At 43.3% G+C, this 15,744-nt stretch overlaps 1 protein-coding gene across 2 annotated transcripts; it reads right to left on the bottom strand.

The window, feature by feature from the left end:
• Positions 1-789: 789 nt before the first annotated feature.
• Positions 790-15,724, bottom strand: TARBP2 (TARBP2 subunit of RISC loading complex). 2 transcript variants are annotated; one of them, XM_026677284.2, is made up of 10 exons: positions 15,541-15,724; positions 13,349-13,721; positions 11,682-11,851; positions 9,913-10,018; positions 7,622-7,702; positions 6,877-6,946; positions 5,169-5,286; positions 3,601-3,728; positions 3,219-3,405; positions 790-1,288 (listed from the first exon to the last, which is right to left on the bottom strand). In XM_026677284.2, the coding sequence occupies exons 2-10, from the start codon at positions 13,579-13,581 to the stop codon at positions 1,131-1,133; spliced, it is 1,251 nt and encodes a 416-aa protein (XP_026533069.1). In that variant the 5' UTR covers positions 13,582-13,721; positions 15,541-15,724; the 3' UTR covers positions 790-1,130. The 2 variants fall into 2 exon arrangements, with proteins under 2 accessions (XP_026533069.1, XP_026533067.1); XM_026677282.2 differs by having other exon boundaries at positions 6,877-6,949; positions 15,541-15,722.
• Positions 15,725-15,744: the final 20 nt, after the last annotated feature.

Below are 15,744 nucleotides of genomic sequence, written 5' to 3'. Positions count from 1 at the left end.
GGGTTGGGACTGCTGCAGGTACATGCACAACATATCATAGGAGGAAATCATTTCTACAAAAATGAGTATTGGTTTGAGGAGACAGAAGACAATCTAGAGAAAATTAAGTAAAAGGCGAAATTGTTTGAAACTCTGTTTTAAAAAAGAAAAATGCTTTCTGGGAGAGCATGAGAGACAGGCTTGAGGGACAATTCAACATTTCTTTCCATACCTGAGTAGTACAAATTGGCTTCCCAAGAGTTGCTGGACTCCAATCACCTGGAGTTTGGGAAGTTGTGGGATTTGCAGCTGCAGCCCCTCCCTTCTGATAGAAAATAAGCATGTGGGCAAGGGGATGCTAACTTTTCACCCTCAAGTCAGAGGTGGTATTCAGCAAGTTCTGACCAGTTCTGGAGAACCGGTAGCGGAAATTTTGAGTAGTTTGGAGAAAGGGCAAATACCACCTCTGACTGGCCACGCCCTCATCTATGCCTCCCGCATCCCAGCTGACTGGCTGGGTCTTCTTTGGTTGCCCTGCCCAGGAGAACAGAGCTGGAAAGCAGGTTAGTGGAGTGGGGAGGGAATGGAGATTTTGCAGTATCCTTCCCCTGCCACGCCCACCAAGCCATGCCCACAGAACCGGTAGTAAACATTTTTGAATCCCACCACTTCCTCAAGTATATCTAAACTAGCAGAGATCACAACTAGCTCAAGCAGTCTGAAGATTTCTGGCTTATGGTATATGGTGAGGGAGGTACAGTTCTCTTGTATGTGAATGCCTGATTCCCGGGGATAAAACAGGACAACTTCTTATTGAAAAAAAATCCATTTTTTTATTGCAACTCCCAAACATGAGAGAAACCAGTCGGTGCTTATATCCCGGAGAACAACAAGGGTGACCCCGAGTGAGCCAAAGAGACAGGATAGCCTCCAGATGGGTTGTCCTTGCCCCTCAGGAAACAAGGCTCCGTAAACCCCATCACTGCTGCAACTTCGGCCAACTTTTTCAAAGTCTTCCAGTTCAGCCAACTTCTTCCAACCCTCCTCCTTTCTTGCAGCCCCATCCAATCACTTCCCTGTCACGTCAATTCATGAGAGGAAAACAAAATGGCCTCCTCAATGGATCTGCAGCATTGCCGGACGCATGCATCTCACTTGCCTCCAGCCATGATTTTGAGGTACTGAAGGGCATTGCGGGCAGCATCAGCGCGGGCAGCAGTGCGGGAACTGGCTGAACCGTGGCATACTGTGGCTGGCTGCGTAGAAAGCTCCACCAAGCACTGGTAGAGGCCACTTATGCTCGTCTCATCTGTGAGGGGGGAAAAAAACCCCATTCAGTTACTTAAACCAGGAAAACAGCAGCCTGCTGCAACTGATCTCACAGGTAGTCCTCGATTTACAATCATTCATTTAGTGACTGTTCGAAGTTACAACGGCACTGGAAAAAATAACATGATCATTTTTCACACAACAGTTGCGACATCCCTATGATCACATGATCAAAATTCAGACAGTTGGCAATTGGCTCATATTTATGACAGTTGCAATGTCTTGGGATGGTGTGTTCACCTTTTGCGACCCTCTGACAAGCAAAGTCAATGGGGAAACCAGATTCACTTAACTATTACTAACTTAACTGCAGTGATTCACTTAACTATGGCAAGAAAAGTAAAATGGGGCAAAACTCATTAACAACTGATTGTTTAGCAACAGAAATTTTGGGCTCAATTGTAGTCGAAGGTCAAGGACTACCTGTATACTGATTATTCTTAATTCAGATGAAAATATTCTTCAAGCAAAAGCAAAGCAACAGATAAGTAACATCACAAATCTTCTGACAATTAAAACATAAGGTAACAGGAGGACAGAAAATTTTCTTATGGCTGTGATAGTAAAAGAACTTATTGGTTCATCTAGTATGGTCAATGGCAATTTATCTCAGCCTATCAAATGGCAACTATTTGATCCTGCTTTTGAGAGCTTCACTAAGAAACTTGGTGAGTTACTGTAGCACGATAGTATTAACACAATAGTGTTAATATTTTACTAGTTGTGTAGTCACCAAGCAGCCTAAGGGAAGGATGGGGAACAAGTTGACTTCTAGATATGGATGAATTGCAAATTCCAGGTGGCTTAACTACTATGGACATGCTGCAAGATACTCAGCCTTGCAATTCTCATCCAGAAATCTGGGGAAGGCACACCTATTCTCAAATGAAACACCAGGATGTGTGCAATACAGCAAAATGTCTAATGTGATTCTTCTTTTCCATTTCTATTACCCCTTCCAATCTTAAATGTTTTGGGGAAAACCCTATTTTAATAGGCAGAATAGGTTTGTCAGCTGTTTTTCTGTAGCGCTGAAGTACATATTTCCATTCTTGTTTTGAAACTACTTTTAGAAATGATACATTAATTTAAGTACAATGTAATATAATTTTGTTTATTGAATTAGAATGAATATTTTAAGATTTCATTCTGCTCAAGAGCAAATAAATGATCCTTGCAGAGCTAAAGTCTGCATTGTATAATGACCACTGCCCTTTAAGAAGCAAGCAGGACAGCCTGCTTAAGCTCACTGTACCAGAGTATAATGCTGTCATTCCTTAAAAGATAGCAAAACAGATAAACAAAAATCTGCCTGACTTGGTGATCACTTCAATATTTTCCTCTTTTACATCTAATAAACATATACCTAAATTAAAGCAGACCAACATTGCAGTACCAAATTCCTGACCTTGTCTGGTTTGTGTTCCAAGTCAATATTTCTCTTTCATGAAGCCAATATTATTGATGTAACCCATGTAGATCCAAGCTCACCCAAGTTCTCTCTGACTTTAAAGGATAATTCTAAGCATGCCTGGTCCATTTGCTTTCAGCCATCCAGTTGCTCAATGTGCAAGTGGGAAACAAAAAGTTGCATTTGTAAATGGACAAATAAAGAAGGTCATCCTTACGGAGTGTCTACAGTTGGAACCAGCAACTCGGTCATTAAGCAAAGCAGATGGTAAATGAAACTGCTCCTGTGCTTATGATCTTACTTCAGCTCTCCTTTATTTTACAGCTCTGCAAAGGTTCTAAATGCAAAGATTGGTTGTAAAGGTACTTTTTTAAAATCAGCATTGTAAAACTGATCACTAAATGAAGCAGTCACTAAATGAGGACTGCCCGTAGTGCACAAGAGGGAGGAGAAAATTTACACAACCTTTATTAACTCTAATCTCTGCCTCATTCCTTACCAATATCAAGATAGCTGATATCAAAACTCTGCTCTTCGGAGAGTTCCTTCAAGAGGTTGCAGAACCCAGAATTGAAAACTCGGTGGCTTTTCAGGTGAAGAATCTTCTCTCCCACTGAGTTGCGCAGGGAATCCCAGGTACAACCGGATCCCCGACTTTTCATCCCGTCCAGTTTGGTCCCTGCAATCTAAGTAGGAAAAGGTGTTCATGGAGGTTCTGTTTCTTTCACAAATTACAGCATACAGGAGTTAATTGTCTTCCTTCTGCTCTTACACAATTATCCTTGGTTTTCTGTCTTTGTTCTTTACTGAATTTCTAGAGAACCCAGTAGTGTTACCAGCCCTTCATCTAAATATCAGCAGCTTGACACTTCAAGACTCACAATAGAAAACTGGTCCTCTTCCATTTCAGCCTCACTCCCCTCCCGTGGGTCCAGAGGAACACTGTGGATCCGAACCAGCATTTTTGCTGCAGCGTTGCGTTTGGCTAGTTTTTTGGAAGTGCCACTCCCTGGAGGGAAAAGAAAAGTTGGAATGGCAATTTGACAACGGGACTGATATATTGATCCTAAACTATACAGCCATAGGTTGTATACAGCCAATATACAGCCATAGGTTTCAAATAATATACAGCCATAGGTTGTATATCTGAATATACAACCACAGGTTTTAAAGACTTGGTTTTTTTAGGACCTTTCAGCCAGCTCCCTGGAAAATCTTTTACTGTACATTCCCATATCTTTAGTTCGGTGTGTGTGAGTGAAGGATGCCTTTGTGCATTGCCTTTTGATTCCGCCCCCATCTTGTTTTATAACGGCACCATTCCTCCTTTTATTAAGCCTATTATTGGGAAGCTTCCCACTCTTTTAAAAATCCCAGTGGGATTGCAGAAGAAACAGGTCGAGATCCACCCAATAAAAAGGAATTAAGAAACTAAACAGGTTAATCATAGGTGGATTTAGATTCTTTGCTAACATCTTAGGATAGTTCTTTAGCATATGACATATCATACATTGGCTTGTAATATATATTTTCACCTAGATTTAAAAAAACACAGTAAAGCATGAATGTTAGTAGGTTCTATATTCAGTCTAGGCCAGGGATGTCAAACTCAAGGCCCGCGGACCGGATCCGACCCAAAGGGTGCTTAAATTTGGTCCGCAGGGCCAGTCTGGAAATAGCAAAGGCCCAGCCCATGGTACCTCTACTAGCAAAAACAGGGTGCGGGGGGGGTGCCCCATTTTGGCTGGCAGAGTGCTGCAGCAGGCCATCCAGGTCAAAACTGGGGTGTGGGGGGGGCGTACGCAGGCCCCCTGCAGCCCTTTTGGCTGGCAGAGTGCTGCAGAAGGCATCCATCCCTTACCCCCTGTGCACTTCTTCCCCTCCCCCCCCTCCGGCCAGCCCTCAGAAGACAACTACAATGCTGATAGATAGATAGATGATAGATAGATAGATAGATAGATAGATAGATAGATAGATAGATAGATAGATAGATATAGATATATAGATAGATAGATATAGATATAGATATACAGATATACACACATACACACATACACACATACACACATACATCATACATACATACATACATACATACATACATACATACGAGATGGATGGATGGATGGATGGATGTAGAAAGAAAGAGAGAGAGATTAGACAGGTAGGAAGATGAAAGAAAGAAAAGAAAGAAGAAGGAAGGAAGGAAGGAAGGAAGGAAGGGAAGGAGGGAAGGAAGGAAGACAGACAGACAGACAGACAGACAGACAGACAGACAGACAGACAGATAGATAGATAGATAGATAGATAGATAGATACTGGAACAGTATATGCCCTCAGCTTACAGCTGGTCATGATTTGATCTAGAGCTTGACATGGGACCTAGCAGTCGCACTGAAGGGAGGATACTGTACCCCTTTTATATGATGAGTATCTTATGATAGTATACCTATTTCAATAAACCTTTCAACACGACAAGTCATGGTGAATTCCTTGCGGTGCGCTGGCCCAGATTCCTGAGTGACGGTGTATTCTGGAAGTCGCCAGCCCTTCTGCACCACCAGTTCCTGGGGAAAGAGGCAAAAAAGAAAAACATTCCTCTCTGGATTCTTAATGGGAGTGGCAGGTCTGGCCCCTTTTGTTATTTTGGTTATTTTGTAAAGAAACAACTTACTGTATTTAGAAACGTTAGTATTATCGAGTATATAGTATAATGCAACTATCAATTATTACAATCCCAATTGATGGTTCCATTAAGTTAACATACATTTGGCTGATAATTGGGAGAAGATTCAAGCCAGCATTAAGTAATGTTTGCTGTGGTCAAATATGGCTCCCACCATGAGCCGTGGTGGCGCAGGGATGAGAATGCAGTACTGCAGGCTGCCTGCAATTTGGCAGTTCGAATCTCACCAGGCTCAAGGTTGGCTCAGCCTTCCATCCTTCTGAGGTTGGTAAAATGAGGGCCCAGATTGTCGGGGTCACTAGGCTGACTCTGTAAACCGCTGTAAAGCACTGTGAAGCAGTATATAAGCCAAAATGCTATTGCTATAAGTTGGATCAAGACCACTTGGAAAGCTATGGCCATAGTCAATGGATTTTACTTACAATATGAGGACTGAGAAAACTGATTTAATTAAGCATTGACCTTTTGTGAGTAGGTGACTGATTTCATCGTATGTGACTGGCTTTATTCCAGAGCTGCAGCAAGCCCATGTTGGTTCTGACTAAAAAGCATGATCCAAAAAGACCCATACATGTTGTTTTCCTAAAATATTTCTTGGACCTTCTTCCAAAATTGCTCCACCATCCGAGAGTCTTGGAGAGGTACTGGAGAGGATCAGATGGATGTAACTACGTGGTTGATTCCCCATTCCTGCCCTCTAAATGTTGGCTAATGTCTCATTTTTAAAAATCGGGGTCTTGAGAGCACTGAAATTAGGTCAGGTGTCAGCATGTTAAAGGAAGGAGATGTCCCAAAGTGTCTGGTTCACAGAATAGGGTACAAATGACAAACAATGTCAGACACGTAGCTTGCATGCCGGCAACACAGATCAGTGGTTTCTATTACAAAGCCTGATGCTGAAAGAGGAAAGTACAGGTAGTCCTTGACTTACGACCACAATTGAGCCCAAAATTTATGTTGCTAAGTGAAAAACTGGTTAAGCGAGTTTTGCCCCGTTTTACGACTTGCCTTGCCACAGTTGTTAAGGGAATCCCTGCAGTTGTTCAATGAGCAACCTGGTTGTGAAGTGAACCTGGCTTCCCCCACTTTTTGCTTGGCAGAACGTGGCAAAAAAATGGTCCCCGGGACACTGCAACCGTCATAAATGTGAGTCAGTTGTCAAGTATCTGAATGTAAATCCCATGACAAGGGGGATGCTCCAACGGTCGTAAGTCTGAAAAACGGCCATAAGTCACTTTTTTTCAGTGCTGTTGTAACTTCAAACGGTCACTAAGCAAACTGTTGTAAGTCGAGGACTACCTGTATACTAGAACCTGCATCCCCGTGAGTTTTCCCTTCCCTTTCCTGGTGTTTACTCAATATGTATTATGGAAATTGTATTCACTGCATTGGGACAGCACTCAAATTGAGGGAAGGTGATCAAGGCTGTCAGCAGAAAGTACCATATATCACAGCCAAGAAAACGGCTTACCTGTAAGGCCCCAACTGGATTGCACTCAGATTGTTGTGGGGATACTGTAGGTTTTATGTCCAGCGGAGAACTTCTGAGTAAAAGATGACCCAAAATAAAAAAAATATTCTCCCCTAAAAGTGTTGCTAACTCGGGTACCCCATGCACATTCGCCCACTGCTAATTAAAGGCACAGTATTTTTTTTCCCCCAGGAACCTGCCTGAAGGGCCTTCAGAAAGAAAAGCTTTGCCTGGAATCTATATTTGACTGCAAAGAAAAGCATAATAAGCCTAGGTTGGAGGGGGAAATTCATTCAAGATAAACAGGTGTGTTTTACGTCAGGTGAATCAGGTAAGAACCACTTGCTGGTATTTCCAACAGCAAATCAGACCTGGATACCTAATTTCAGAGTATTGAGTAGTAACGAAATAGGGCGCATCCCATATATCTGCATCCTCTATCTCTGTCCAATCCTTCCCGAGCTAGTGGCTTCCCAGCGAGCTGGACCTCTGTTCCAGAAAACCCATGCTGGCTTGGAATTCTATAAGCTGAAATCCAAACCACCTAAAGAACACAATGGGGAAGACTGTTGGGAGTCTATGAACAGCAACAGGGGCAAAACTGCAATGACAAGCACCAGGAACGTAGACTCAAAAGAATCCAGCTTGTTCTAGTAGAGCAGTAATGGGCTTTAGGGAAACAGGAATTGTTTAAAGACGTTGGCAGCTCAGCCTTTGTTTTCACTTCAGTAATTATCCCCATTACCTTGGAGAGGCTGCTGGTGGGATGGGTACAGGCACAGCCACCGGAGCAGTGGTCAGAGCCAAGGGCTCTAGAGAAAGAGAGCTTGAAAACAGAAGGTGAAAATATTAAAGCATGTTCAGTAGCAGGAATCCATACAGCAGGAAACGCTTTTGAAATGAAGTCAGAGATTGCCAAACTTGAATTGCAGAATCTGCTTTATTACTTTTGTCCTTCCAGAATATTTCCTCTACCCCAGCTTCCTTTTATTGCTTAATGTCTGCCTGTTAAACTACTCTAATCCCATAATGGATTTATACAACCTGCTGAGGCAAAGGTTTCTATCTGGTGTTTGGATTCAATGTGTTGTGTGAACCCAGCTATTTTGTTCATTTATGGTTCAGTGTATTGCGTGGACCCAGAAATTGAATTAGTTCAGTAGTTAATTCAGCTGATTGGTAGTGTAAAAAAATAGCGCGAAAATCTCATATGCTGAATAAACTCAGTATTCATTCAGAAGCACACAGTAGAACATCATGAAAAAATGAAATCTCAAGAGAAGGTCAATGTCACTTGCAGTAGAGCTTGATCAATGATATTTCACACTTTGGTAAAAGCCAAGTATTGTGATGCAAAGTGAAGACACATACTTGGAAAAAGTTCAGAGTGCGGATTTAAAACAACTGTTTTAAAAGAATGTTTTGTGTTTTCAACAGTGCAACAAATACCGTATTTGCCGGCGTATAAGACGACTGGGCATATAAGACGAGCCCCAACATTTCCACTCAAAATATAGTTTTTGTTATATACTACGCAGTATAAGACGACCCCCCACTTGGAGGCATGCTTTTCAAGGCAAAAAGTCGTCTCATACGCCGGCAAATACGGTAAGTTGTAACACTTGGGTATTCTGGATATAATTCTTGATTGACACCCCCAACCCCTTTCCCCCAAACTTACAAAGCCACCAAAATGCTTTAGAGAGGCAGCTTCGCCTTTCTCAGGCTGGCACTCAATTCCTCTCCCTTTCTTTGTGACAGCCCCGCGTGCGTGCCATCGGGACTCCAAGGGTGGGGGATGGACAGCTGCCAACTCTCTCTCTCTCTCTCTCTCTCTCTCTGTGTGTGTGTGTGGTGTGGAGGGTAATTCGGCTATATCTGGCTCCGCTCGGTTTTAAAGTCGCTTGGCCGGTTCCCAAGTCGCAGCGCGCTGGCCGAGAGACGCGGCGCCGGGTGGAAGCTCGGTGCAGGGGAGGCAGATCTTTCTCTCTTAAGCGGGGAGGGGAGGAGGGGACAAGAGGAGGGACGGGACGGGACAGGGGGCGGGGGAGGAGCGCTCGCCTTCTTCCACCGCCCACCGGACCCTTTTCTTCCCAAGGGGACCCTGGAAAGCAGCTCGGGAGCCGGGTGGCCCTGCCCAGCGGGGTCCCATCAGGAACTTCCTGAGGACACCCCCCGTCCCAAGCACAGCCCTCCCGGTCTTTCAAAGAGGGAGGGAGAAGCGGGAGGAGCAAATTGCCGCCCCCGCCCGCTGCCCAGAAGGAGGGGCGCCACAGTCCACCCCCACCACCTTCTCCCCCCACTCCCGGGCCATTACGCGGCTCGGGGCTGGCTGGCGACGGCCCCGCCAGAGACCCTCCCGCTCCACCCCCACCCCACCTCCAGATTGGCCTCCGCCAGCGCCCGAGCCGGGCGGAGGGTGGGTGGGTGGGTGGGAGGAGGAGGAAGAGAGACTTGGCTGGGCTTGAAGGGCTTCGCAAGTTGCGGAGCTCCCCCATCGCTCTTGCACCGTGACAATGTATTTACCGGCGTATAAGACGACCCCCCACTTGGAGGCATGTTTTTAGGGCAAAAAGTCGTCTTATACGCCGGCAAATACGGTATATTGCAGCCTTGCCTAATTCCAGCACTTGGTTACAAATTTGTCAGAATAGAATTAGTTCTCTTTCAATAATGAATACATGCAGAATACTGGGGAACTGTAATACTGTGGCAGAACGACCAATCTAGAGGCTTGCTTATCTGTGGAACATGGAGAACACAGATATCATTTAAGCCTCTTAAAGCTCTGCAGTCCTTTTGGTCTTTTGGTAGCTTGCTCAAATACACCGCAAATATTAGTATACCAGCGGCTTACTTATCTGCCCATCATCACCAATAGTAAGAAAATATCCCTCTTTATCGAAACTGGACACAAATTTAAGTTTTTGAGATGAACAAAATATAAACAGGAGTAGAGATAGAGGATGCCCTGATAATTCTTAAAGAGCATCTGGGATCTCTAGAACCATCCCAAGCAGGCAAGTCCCTCCTCACCTGGCTTCATCCAGCGGCGTCGGCTCTAACATGTTTCCTCCCTTTAGGAGCCTGAGTGCTACTTCTGCCGCCTTATGTTTGGCAGCTTTTTTGCTAGGTCCTTGGCCTGAAAATAGGAAGGAAAGAGATAACGATACCAAGCCAAAAGTCAGAATGAGAACTTCTAAGAGTGAAATATTTATCATTTCCTGCCACATGGTAGAAATCAAGGGGGCACATACATGGGGATCTCTGAAATTTTCCGAGGGCTTGGCCCAGCCCTACTTAGCTTTAGTAGGAGGGAGTTAAACAGGTTATAGGAGGGATTCCCAAACTGGGGCTCAAGACATCCCCACCCACCCCAAGGAATTGCAAATAACTTGGGAGAGGTCATACTTTAAAAAAAAAAAACTGAATAGACTTGTGCATACAAAGCAGGAGCATTAAACTCATTCTGGGCCTCCTTTCTCATTTTGCTTAGCAGACTGTGCAATTGCAATACAACAAAGTTTAAAAGCTGCTGTGACAGATACATTAAAAATGTATATTTTATTAAATGATCGTTTTATTACAAGCAATCTATTTATTCCTTATCCTATCCTAACATCAATTAAATCATTAGTTTTATTCAGAGGGAAGTCGCACATACTCATTGAACAATTCAGGGGGGAATCAAAGGATCACAAAGTTGGAGAGCCACTGGGCTATGGTGTAGAGCAATCAGTTCTGGACTGCAAAAATCCACCAGTAACCACCAGGGGACATTTGTATTTTTACAAGGAGGACCTGGGGAAACCTATTACTGCAGATATTTTTTTAAGAATTATTCCCAAGTCTAAATGATATAGTGAATTGGGGCACAATTAAGGCAAAATCAGCAATTTTTTACTGGTTACAATGTATGCATTTGCTCTATCTCACATGCCTACACACATTATCATCCACACTTACTTACATCCTTCTCAACTAGGCTGGCACCACTAGCCAGAGGGGCAGAAGTCTGGATCCAGAGACAACTCAAAGGGCTTCAGGATCCTTTTTAATCCTCCAAAGTCCTTGTGTCATAACTGAACCGCTTTGCCTTTTTCAAAGTTTAATGCGCCTCAATTTGCCAATGAACTGGGGAGCGGGGGGGGGAGGGAAGGGGGAAATGGAATGATGAGAATGTATGCAGAGATTGTGAGAACATGGAAGCCATCAAAGTCTCCACTGCAGGTGCTGGAGAAAGTTGTTATGGACTGTTCCCATAACAAGCGGACATCTCATAATTGGACAATTGAACATAATTGGACATCTCATAATTGGACAACACCCAGGGATGGGGAAATGGGGAAGCTATTGTTTAACCAGGCAAGCAATTGCGTGGGAAAACCAGAGCTGGTTTTGTTTCTTCAGTACCAATATGGTGTATCCAATAAAGTTTTAGTTTTGGGAATTTAAAGCTCCCGAGTGTTTCCTTGATTTGGGTTGACTAGTTGGACAATTGACATCTTGCTTTGTTAGTCTGGTAGCTGTTAGCAGGACTTGGGTAGGGATTTTCCATGTGCTCAGGCCCCAACTTCGTTCAGACAAAAGGTTTCCTTTTTGCTAGGTTTCTTTAATGGCTCAGTTCTTTCTTAATTATTTCCCCTAAGGATTTTTTAGATAAAATTCCTTGCTTTTGTCCACTCTGCTTAATTAAGTACCTATTTTCATATTTAGGTATGGCAACTCCAGCCTAGTCTCACAAAGACCAATGAAAAATAAGGTAAACTGGATCATCAGTATACTTATTCTTTACCGCAACTAACCGGTGCAGCTGATGTCACCAACTGTGACACGAAAGGTGAAGTTGGGCTGATGTGCTTGTCCTTCAGCTTTCAGTAAGTCATAGACGGGTGTTTTGCCTATGCGTGTCCCATACTCTTGTAGCAGGCTGATCGGGGTCTTGCCAGGATTGGACGCCAGCATTTGCTCTATACTGAGGGAAGCATGGAGATTGAGATGAATATTAGAGCTATTCTTGCCTGTTTTCAATGTTTCTGTGATCTCATATGTTACAGCAACTTTTCCCAGCCTGATACCCTCCAGATATGTTGGGGAACAATTTTGACTCCCCAGCTAGCACATTTTACTTGAGGTGTCAAAAGGTGTAGCTCAATATACATGGAGAGCACCAGATTGAGGAAGAGTGTTCTATAACAAGGAATGATCATCTTTCTTTCAACCCCATTCCAGAATGCCTCCATCTTTACCACTGACCGATGCAACTAAATTTCCGTAATGAGTTCCCCAATGACAATAGGATTAAACTCCTCTTCATTAAAAGATTTTCTACAAAATGAACTTTCCCATCCATCTTCATCTGCAGAAAAATCCAATGAGAATAGACTAGAGTAAATCCAAGTAGAATAGAAACCATAAATTTACACCCCTATGACTGCTCTGATTAAACATGGAGCTATCATTTAGTTCTAGTGGACAGAAATCTATATGACACCGCATAAGCCAGTGTTTTGGAACCAACTGGACAACAATCCAAGAAACCTATTTATCTAAACCTATTAGCCCATACAGTATGGCTGTATTACTTTTATCCTTCTCATCTGTTCCACTACCTTCTCTTATTGGTATCACTATTCTGAGTATTATTTTGTTATTCTGAGTATTATTACTTTGTTGTTTTGCATGTACACTAAAAGCTTATGCACCGGAGTCAAATACTTTGTGTGTCTAATTGCACCTGGCCAATAAAGTATTCTGTTTTTATTCAGTCCTATTCCTGCTTTTAAGGCAGTAAGGTTGAAGATATCTTCAAGTTTAAGCTTCAATCCTGGTGACAATGTGGACTTAACTATATACTCTTTTCTTAAGTAGGGAAATAAACTTTCCTGGTGGCCTTTCATCCAAGCCCATCCCTGCTTATCTTCTAAGCCCAGACAAGCCGCATGGGAACAGCACACACAACCACAGTATACATTATGAATTGCATCAATTAAATCTCTGTCCCATGTATTAAAAAGTGCCGATTCTGTTTAATTCAAAGCTCTGTCCCATTCTTCCATGACCCCCTCCACACACAACTTTTGCTTTCTTTCTGCTGATCGGGAATGTCACACAGAACTCTACCGTCCCGGCCGTGACCCCAAGATGGGGCAGCAGCCATAAGAAAGTTTAACCGCGCCATGCCAAGCCTAGGTAGGACTTCTGCTCTCATCTTCCTTAGCCAGCAGCATGCTGGGGAGGTATTAACTAAACCAGCATGCATGGATGCTGAAGATAATCCAAGGCCCAGGATATCTCGCCCAAACATGCCTTATACTGCAGCACGGTGGCCCATAGCAGATCGGGCCTTGGGGCCCTTTGGATGGTCGCCACGGCACGCGGAACGCGGTCCTTGAGGAAAGGGGGGTGCAAGGGGCGGGGCTTGTCCCTTCGTCTCTTAGCAACGGTCCCAGAGAGGCGGTGTTTTACTCACCTGGGGAAGCTGCCGCAGCTCCTCGCGCTCCCGCAAGGCTCCTCCGCCTCCTCCTCGCTCATTCCCTCCTCCTGCCCCGCCGCCGCCGCCACCACCACAACTCCTTCCACCCTCCAGTCCGGCTCACAAAGGCCGGGAGAGAGGAAGCGATAGTCTCCTGTCGCCTCGAAAACGCTCCGAGGCGCATCCTGGATGCTGGAGTCCACACGAAGACTACCGCCACAAGGCAACATTGACCAGAAGACTACGCATCCCGTAAGACTTTGCAACACCGGGGAGACGCAGAGTGGCTTCTCTCTCGATACGCTTCAATGCATTGTGGTTGCTCCTGTGCACGCTGGGAGTCGTAGTTCTCCTGTTGTAAATTTCCAAGCTGTAACATTGAACATGGACGTTATAAATATACCTCCAAGGGACGGAGGCGTGGTTCGAGGAGGATGAATCGTTTTGCCATTACAAGTAAAAATGCGAATAATAACACATCAAGGTGATCCAAACCTGCCTGGCATCACTTTTTAGCTCTAATATTCCTTCTCATATCTCACCCAATTGCTTAACGAAGGGTGATCTTGCAGTTATAATTCCATAATCACATAAGTTTTGTTTAGTGGCTTTGCTTGCATGGCACACGTATCCATATTTAAGTGAACCCATGTTCTGAGTTCATTTGATAGAATAGAATTAGAATTAGAATAGAATAGAATTCTTTATTGGCCAATAAAGATTGGATAACACAAGGAATTTGTCTTGGTGCAAATGCTTTCAATGTATATAAAAGAAAAGATACATTCATCAAGAGTCAAGAATCATCAGGTACAACACTTAATAATAGTCATAGGGTACAATAAGCAATTGAATCATACTAGGAAACAGTATAAATGAAGAAATAAGCATGTTTGTGTTCATTCAGGGCACTGCTAAAATGTAAATTTATTCATTATTTCATTATTTTGTGTTGTGCAATTGTAGCTAGGAAGGGAAATAACATCATTTGCTTAACTTCTGCAAATCCAGTAACTTTGGCTTCTCTCTTTTTACATTCAAATGTATATAGCTCATGCCGTGTGCCTTTGTGGAGATGGTACATAACATTAACAGTGTTAAAAATAAGTTTTTGCCAAAAAGTCTTGCAGGTAAAATGTATAGATTAGGATTTTAAAAAAGAGCTAAGAGCAAATACCAGAAATATGACCAGAAATAGTTATAATTTGTCACTAACTTTTAAAAGAAGTCTGAATTTTTCAGTTGGAAACTTATTAAATAAAATGATAACATATGTTGAAGGAGATGATACTGAACTTAGAGAAAACCTGTGTTATATATTGCACAACTTCTTCAGTTATAATGTTATATGCTGCTTTGGCACCAGATAAACATCAGATACAGGCAGCCAAATATTGTGAAACATATTGTGCATAAGAAAGGAGCTGATCACAATTCTGAAAATGACAGATCATGTGCTGATATGAATGGGAAGAATCCATTTTAAGCTTTGGGTAGTGCAGGATCTCATATTTTTTGAATTTGTGCTCATTCAAACAGAGAAAATAGTCGTCAGATTTTGATGGATGCTGGCATGTCATCCAAAAACAAAGTGTCACCTTTGACAAGCATATCGTAGGTTCGTCATCACTGTCCTAACTCGAGTGGTCTATAATTCGCTCTCCGAATGTCATGTTATTGTGCAACTAATAGTTCAGTAATCAGTTGCTCAGTCTTCAATAATGGGGGGTGGGGTTAAAGTGGATGTCTAAGGATATGAAACAGCCACATTTATCCATGATTACAGAATAAATCTCACAAAACTCAGTGGGACCCAAGGGTGCCTTTCTTGATTGGTTTATTGGGATTCATGATGGTACAGTGGTTAGAATGCAATATTGCAGACTAATTTAGCTCACTACCAGGAGTTTGATCCTGACCGACTCAAGCCTTCCATCCTTCCAAGGTCGACAAAATGAGGACCCAGATTATCGGAGGGGCAAAATGCTGGCTCTGTAAACCGCTTAGAAAGGACTGTAAAGCATTGTGAAGCGGTATATAAGTCTAAGTGCTATTGCTCTTTCCCTGCATGTATGGGTTCAAAGACGATGGTTTTCCGGCCGAACAAAGGATATGAAATATTTGACAACCGCCAGCTGTCATATGACCGCCTGAACCTTTTTTAGTCAATTAAGACCCATTGAACTTACATCAGCCAACATGCACAGACTCGGCTCTAACCAATATCCTTCAACTCCATACAGACTGCCGAGTCACATCTCTAACAGAGAGGACTCAGAAACGAGCCGAGGAAGTGCTGGGGAGCGGATAGGCATTTTCCAGCTTCGGAGCAGATAGAAGAGTTTCAGAACTACATTGCCCTTAAGACAGTGCGAGGGTCCGCGTCTTGTCAT

This window comes from Notechis scutatus, chromosome 2 (genome assembly GCF_049901735.1).
Source record: "Notechis scutatus isolate UNSWTSFEM ecotype Mainland chromosome 2, rNotScu1.2, whole genome shotgun sequence".
Classification (NCBI taxonomy): Eukaryota; Metazoa; Chordata; class Lepidosauria; order Squamata; family Elapidae; genus Notechis; species Notechis scutatus.
This window is presented reverse-complemented; position numbering and strand designations above follow the sequence as displayed.

Coding starts and splice junctions, on each gene's coding strand:
- TARBP2 (XM_026677282.2), bottom strand. CDS start 13,581: ATGTTGCCTTGTGGCGGTAGTCTTCGTGTGGACTCCAGCATCCAGGAT. Junction 10,019..11,681: donor TGGTGACATCAGCTGCACCG/GTTAGTTGCGGT, acceptor TCCTATTTTCAG/GCCAAGGACCTAGCAAAAAA. Junction 3,406..3,600: donor AAGAGGACCAGTTTTCTATT/GTGAGTCTTGAA, acceptor TTTCCTACTTAG/ATTGCAGGGACCAAACTGGA.